We start from the raw sequence: 7326 nt of genomic DNA, 5'->3' as shown, positions 1-7326 counted from the left end.
GAAAAGATGGTATTTAAAAATTGTGAGGAAAGTAAGATAAGAAAAATTATCAAAATGAAGCCACTTAAATTGGGGGAAAAGGAGACATATGTAAAACTTTAGACAATAAAAAAAAATCTAAAAAAATGAAGCCACTTATTTGAGGCTGAAGGGAATAAAACAAAAAAGGAAGATGGATTCATAAAAAGATTGCTGTTATTAAATATTTGTTGCAATAAGTAAGACATGATGTAATAATGAGAAAATGCTGACCCAACAACATTGAAAGGACAGGGTTTCAAAATTATAATTAGTGTCTATACAACTGTTCACAGGACATAAGCCAGAGCTGAAGCATTGTAGTCACTAAGAAGAATGTGCACTACAGAAGAGGGATTCGTCAGGATTTTCACAATTTATACCCATTCCTGTTTCCCAGAACCAGATGTACCAGTGTGTATTATCTTTAATTTGATTTCCAAAGATCTATCAGTGCTGAGAAAAGGATGTTTGGGTTGGTAGATAAAATAGTGTAATTATAAGAAAGATGTATCTTCTCCTGTGTTAATAAAATGTCAGTCTGTACTGAAAAATTTACTAAGGTTTTATCAAACTTGGATAGTTGATAAGCCAGACCCTAGACCAGATCACACCAGATATACCAATTCTTGAGGTCCTTGTGAATAATTCAATTGCGTTGCTAATGAAGAAACGTGAAATACCATTTCTCTCTTATTCTGCAATTTTGCCCCTAAATCAGCACCTCAAAAAGTTGGTCTTCTGTTCTAAATAGCAGGTAAAGGAATTCCCACATAATTTTGCATACGCACAGAGACAAATATCAATTATACATTTGTGTTTTCTTGGCCATTTGGAGACCCCAGGCCAGTTTCACCAACACAACACATGGTTTACTGAGTTCACTGATAAATGGGAAGACATAGAGTCTCGGGGCCTCACTCTTTAACGGACTGGAAAATACAGAACTGCCTCTATCATGGGAGAAAAGTGGAGGAGACCAGCTCATATATGATGCCACCTCACTCCCCTAACCAAATGGAAGGAAAAAATGCTTGAAGTTCAGTGATGGCCAAGACCAGAGTCAGGAATCTGGAACTGGGCAGAGTCCCAGGAGTCATTAGAGCTTTGTGTTCTTGGTCTCCAGGTTTATTGTGTCCTCTTGGATATGGGGAATCTTCTTAGCTGCTGGTTCCTGAATATCCTCTGACTTTAGAGGAACATAGTAGTAGCCCATGATGGAGAAGATCAGGCAGACCAGCAGCAGGAGACAGGAAAACAAAGTGAATTCGACCCACTGCAGGAAGAAATATATATAAGAAAAAAATATGGTGAAATCTAAAACTAAAGGGATCTTCAAAGGGTGAGAATGGAGGAGCAGATTGACCCAGGCTCGCCATTTAGACAGAGGTTGGCTAGGAGAAGACTGGGCTCACTCACCTTTCCTCACATGGGTATATGGTGGACATTACTGATATTTACATATGTCTATTTTTCTAGCAAGGTCTGTGTGCGTCCAACTCGTCTATCATGGGGAATGTGGAAGACAGAGGGATGGAGGAGGAGGAAAAAGAGGAATTTGAAGGGGAAACCTTGGGTAGATTACAAGCTCCTCTTTCTCTTGGATCCATACCTGTACCAGGTCGCTGAACTGTGCCACAGTAAGCACAATGAAATTGCCAACTCCAATTGTCAACAACCAGGCTGCCTGGAGTACAGATTTCATGCTAGAGGGAGCCTAGAGAGGACACAAGTTTGTCAGTAAACAAAATCCCTACACTACTCTCATGCCCCATGCATCTATCCAGAAAACTTCTTCCACAAAAGTTTCCAGATTCAACTTTTCCCACTGAGTTCAGCTATCACATTGACTCAAGGGGTATTAATTATGTTAATAGTAATAACAGAATGGAGCTCTTATTAATCAAATATTATAACTCATATAATCTTCATTACAACCCTAAGAGATAAGTTCTATTAATATTCTTATACATAAAAAAATAACACTAGAGAAATGATTATTCACTTGCTCAAGATTACACAAAGGGATGTGTGGCCAAAATTTGAACATAGGCAGTTTGACTCCACAGCCCTTATTCTTAATTTTTAAGTATCTTTTCCTATAAATCAAATACCATAGACTACTATGCTGCACTTCCATGATCATGGGAATCAAGATGACTCTCTGTTTAGGATCATGTATAAGGAATCTAAAGCCAAAATATATGAAGGTCTTGGCCAGGTCACATATCTATTTCAGGCAGTGCCAGGAAAGTAATTCACATCTTCTAAGCCCTATCTCCACCTCCATTTCCCACCTGCAAAAACCTACCTGAGAATAAGAAAATTCAAGCCCTGTGACAGAGAACATGACCTCCCCAGCTGTCACCAGCACATATTGTGGTAGCTGCCATGCAATGGATATTTTGTTGGCCGGAATGTCTTCTGTCTTCCAAGCCTGGGGACCCTGACGGGTGCTCTTAGTGAGGAAAGAAGAAATTGGTTTGTCAGTAGTCCCAAGTAAATATTCCTTACCTATAGCATTCTATGATCTTATGTCCATCCCATCTTTATATTTTTATCCTTTTACTACCTTCAAGAGATTGAGCAATTTCTACAGTTTCAGGGTTTTTGTTTGAAATTTCTTTTGGTAACACTGCACTCACTAGCCTGACTTAGGATATTGACATTAATATAGTCCTTAAATGGCAAAATATTTTGTTATTATATGTCAAAATGACAAATAATCTTTGTTTTCTTAGGGCCATAATGAGACTGAAGGAGACCATGTCACCTCATAGCAATGACTCAAGATAAATTAGCTCTTCCATTTTCCCAGATCCTGTGCCTGCTACCAATGATATCTCTTTTTATGTCCCATATGGAGACCTCAGTCATAAAGTCACTAGAATCTATCATCTTACACTAGAAATAAGTATGTGATCCTATCTTGCTACAAAATCTTCTTCTTTGGATTCCAGGATAGACACAGACATAGATACAGCTACATGGTAGGAGAGTGCAGGGGTAGCCATGAGCTACTTACATTAGTAATAACAAACAGATAAGCTGCACCAAAGTTTAGTAGACCCAAATTCAGCAAAAAGTCATCATCTTCTGTTTTACAATGTACTGCAGAGTATCTGGAACAGGAGGAGGTTAGGTTAGAATAAACATCACAGCTTAGAAAAGCACCCCCATTATCACAAGAAAGAGTGATCTCATCTCTTTATTGATGGTGAATCGAGCAGCAAAACCACCCATTTCTCTTAAAGAGAGAATTCTCAAGGAGTAAATTATTTTCAGGCCAGATTTTTCTGCCCCTGGTCTGAGCCCCTTATTATCTGTCTGGTATCTTTTTTTTTTTAACTTAAACCTGAATAAAGAAGGCACAAATCATCTTTTATGGACACCAGGCTCTTAAGTCTTATTAATTTTTCTCAGCATAAAACGGTGAACCCAAAAGAATAAGCCTGAAGTACTGATGTGCCAGTAGGCAATACCAAAGGATAGAAGTGGGAGTCCATAATAAACTTTGCAAACCTCCCAGAGATGGGTCTTTTTAACTTCATAGCAATCATGATCTCAATATACCTGTGTAGAGAAAGGTGAGACTAAGGGAAGGAGGCAAGGGTCAAAAAAGAGCTGGAGTCTGTGTATACTCAAGATTAGCCAAGATATACCCACTATCTTGATATACCGCCACCTATATGCAAAGAAAGCATTTTAAAATTTGTTGATAAAAGTAAAATGTTCAAAGGGTAATGAGTGTACTTACTCTCCTGTTGGTACAGTTCTGTAAGCAGACACACCATAGTCTTCACCAACATTAAGTGAGATATCTGCACCCAGGTTGATGTTGACCTCTTTATGCAAAGTGTTAAGGAACCTAAGGGTAGAGACATAGTTACAGATCAGACAAAGCTTCCCAAGCAACAACACATGATAAAAGGGTAAGGGGCTTTTTCTTTTGTTTGCCATTATATCCCAGTGCCTAGAACAGTGCCTGGTACATAAAAGGTACATCATGTGTATTGTTAACTGAAGGAATGAATCAACTCAAATGTAAAAAGTATCAGTAGTCTTCTTAGCTGTCCCTAACGTTCTCATTCCTAAGGGAATAGCTTTCTATCTGCCATACCCTCACCTGATCTCTAGCTGGATGGACACTATCCCATGGCAGTCTGAGTTTCCTCCCTAATCCAGCTTAGGTGCATCCACTACCTTTCCCTCTTATAATGGTGGGGTTCACCAACTGCTACTCCATTAAGAAAAATGATTATATAAATATATACCAGTATGCTCAAGCCTCAGAGGGAAGGTAGGGGTAAGGGAGAGAGATCAACCAAAGGACTTGTATGCATGCATATAAGCATAACCAATGAACACAGACACCAGGGGAGTAGGGGGGGGGACAGCCTATGGGGGAATAAGGACATATATGTAATACCTTAATCAATAAAGAAAAAAAACCTGATACTTTATCTTCTTATAAATGATTTGACTTATGCAAACTCAGACTCCCAGCCCATAATAGATCCATCATTATTATGGAGTCTGCAGACAATCCTGGACCCTTCTAGAATGATCTTTTTAGTCTTCTGAACCTAGGCCTCTTAAGTATGGGCTTGGGGTACATTTCTATTTTGATAGCTTGTGCTTTTGTCTTTGGCCCATGGCATAAAAAGGGCGGTTCCCTCTAGAATCCTTAAATTGACTCCTGGACTTTTTAAATAATCCTGCGCTAATCTAGAAGTTTCCTCTTCCATCCCTTCTGAAAGTTCCTGTGGCTCTCCAACCCAGGAAAGTCCTATCAACTTTTAACAACTACCTACTAGTAATCTTGATGGCCAAACGCATGTGCATCTATCCATTTCATGTCAGATTCCTGCCACAGAAAGCAGGTGACCTCTTCAGTGCCCCATCTCTGAAACTGTCCCAGGCTGTCTGACAAGACCTTCAGACTTTTCTGAATTCACAACCAAGTCTTTTGACTCCAAATTATCACCTTTACTACACCAAGATGCCTCTATGAGTTTAAAATAAAAACTATACTTTAAAAACACAGTAAAAATAGAAGCTCAACTACCAACAATGAAGCATTTTTTGCTTACTTCTAAATTTCTCTCTGATAAAAAAAAAATTCTCTCTGGTCATCAGAGAGGGGAAAGTACTGAGTTATTTTCCTGAGAACAAGATAAGTGGATAAAATTCGGTATAGGAAATGCATGCATCAGAGCACAGGAGACATACACAGACACAGAGTCATCTTTGAATGCCACATGGGAAAGCAAGCCTATCTGCTCTGTGTCCTGGAAAATGCCTTCTGACACCCATGCCCCTGACATCCCAGGAGAGAATCCCTGCACAAGACAAGTAGAATGTTAGGCCTCATTATCCGAAGCCCCACAGATCAGAAGAGGCCCAAGATTCATGAAAACAGAGTGGCCTGGGATTTCCTTGACATCCAAACCTCACGGCTGTCATCCCATTGGTGGTTATGTTTTCTGCATCCTTCACCTAAAATAAAGGAAAGTAAAATTCAGTTACAGCTGACAACAGGGAACCAATAATCAGAAAAATTTATCATTAGGCATATCCTTGGTAAGCTATTGATGAGCCAGTCATCACACTCTAAGGTAACAATTTGGAACCAAGACCACTCCTCAACTTACCATCATGCTGGAAATACTTTCCCCATCTTCTCGAATGATCAGACTGTACCACTTCTTCTCCTCCACAGAATGCTCAGTGTAGACAGACAAATTGTGATATTTCAGGTGGAAGTGAAAATCCTGGCTTTTTGTCTTCAGGTGAAGTTTGGAATAGTGTGGGATTTTCTGTAGAATGAAAAACCTGTCACACTCACCTTCTACCCCATTTTGGACATCATAATCCCATAGCTTCCCATGTGAGTAACCTCAACATTATCTGTTAAGCTAGTAATTCCATTTTTATGAATATACTTAGGAGTAATTAGAGGGACGCATAAATATTCATGAGTAAGGATATTCATCATAGGATTTACATATTATAATACTTATCATTACAATAACTTCTGATTTTAAAATTATTGCCATTATACAGATGCTTAAATTGAAGTTTAGAGATAAAATAACTTGTTCAGGGTCTTATAGCTAGGGAGTGACAGAACTGGAAATCGGACTGCGGCAGTTTGACTCCACAAATGCATAATGTAGTTAACCACTATATTATGCTGCTGTTTTGGTGCATAATCAGAATGTGTTTCTAATTCTTTCAAGTCCATATCTCACCTGAAAAGATCTGATGGACTCTGGCAACAAAGAATTGTTGTCATCTCCCACCACTGTCACCTTCACCTCATCATCTGCCAGATTCAAGACTTGTAGGAAAATCTCTTGGGGACCTGGCTGGGGTGGAGCCATTTCCTTAGGACAGAGAACACATGTTAGAATCACTAATAAACAACCCTGTGGATACAAGGAGAACAGATATCTCAGTCCTATCTCTGACAGCCTAGTCCATCTAATCAGGACAACACAGTTTTCTCCCACTAAAGACCATTTGGCTTAGGAAACTCTGAAGTCAGTCTAGAGGGGGAAACACCAGATCAATGCAGCAAGCACAGGTGTCAGGTAACAACCTTCATACGTTTTAACTCAGCTGTGGCCTCGTACATCATTCCCCAATAGTGGCCATTCAATCTGTCAAAGGGTATATGTATAAGTATCTGGTAAGGTATCATATGAGCTTGTGTTTCCAAAGAGATGGCTGGATACCTTGATATAAGTGTTTGGAAATTTCTTGACAATATATTCTGAATCACTCAGGTGGGAGCTGAGCCTCCTTTTCATTGCTGCTCTACCTCTGTACCTACTCATTTGTCACAAATATGAGTTATGCACCTTCTTTAAAACAGGTACTGTGCTAGGTCCCAGGGAACCAGAAGAGTGAACAAGATAGATAAGGTCCTGTACTCATGGAGCTTAAAAATGATTGAACTCACATTAATTTTTGTCTCTACAACTGCCACAACTGCAAATGCCAGGCACGCTAGGATCATACCAACAGCCATTTTTCTAAGCGATCTGCCGAGAAGAGGGAGAGACATTTATATCTAAACTTTAGAGTTTAAAGGATAAAATTCACCCCCCGCCCGCCCCGGCCTACCAATAAAGACCTTTCCTGATTTGGCCCCAATTACTTTCCAAAGTATTTCCTAGAACTCCCCTTCACACATCTTTTCTTCTCCCTTTACTTGAGTCGCACTGAATGGTTCTTTGTAATGCACCACATTCTCCACATCTATCTTTGTTTATGTTTTTTCTATTCATCACGTCATAATAA

At 39.4% G+C, this 7326-nt stretch overlaps 1 protein-coding gene across 2 annotated transcripts in view; it reads right to left on the bottom strand.

Annotated features, from left to right (window-relative positions):
• Positions 1-954: 954 nt before the first annotated feature.
• SLC15A2 (solute carrier family 15 member 2) overlaps positions 955-7326 on the bottom strand; it is a 28868-nt gene continuing 22496 nt past the window's right edge. For both annotated transcript variants that reach the window (XM_006090942.3, XM_023755810.1), the window contains 9 exons: positions 6986-7067; positions 6273-6407; positions 5673-5837; positions 5471-5517; positions 3776-3886; positions 3044-3140; positions 2330-2476; positions 1631-1735; positions 955-1294 (listed from right to left, as the gene is read on the bottom strand). In XM_006090942.3, the coding sequence (XP_006091004.1) occupies positions 1118-1294; positions 1631-1735; positions 2330-2476; positions 3044-3140; positions 3776-3886; positions 5471-5517; positions 5673-5837; positions 6273-6407; positions 6986-7067 (1066 nt within the window). In that variant the 3' untranslated portion in view covers positions 955-1117. The remainder of the gene's footprint in view (positions 1295-1630; positions 1736-2329; positions 2477-3043; positions 3141-3775; positions 3887-5470; positions 5518-5672; positions 5838-6272; positions 6408-6985; positions 7068-7326) is intronic.

This window comes from Myotis lucifugus, unplaced genomic scaffold (assembly GCF_000147115.1).
Source record: "Myotis lucifugus unplaced genomic scaffold, Myoluc2.0 scaffold_84, whole genome shotgun sequence".
NCBI classification, from domain to species: Eukaryota; Metazoa; Chordata; class Mammalia; order Chiroptera; family Vespertilionidae; genus Myotis; species Myotis lucifugus.
The sequence above is the reverse complement of the archived record's forward strand: the minus strand, read 5'-3'. Positions and strand labels throughout refer to the sequence as shown.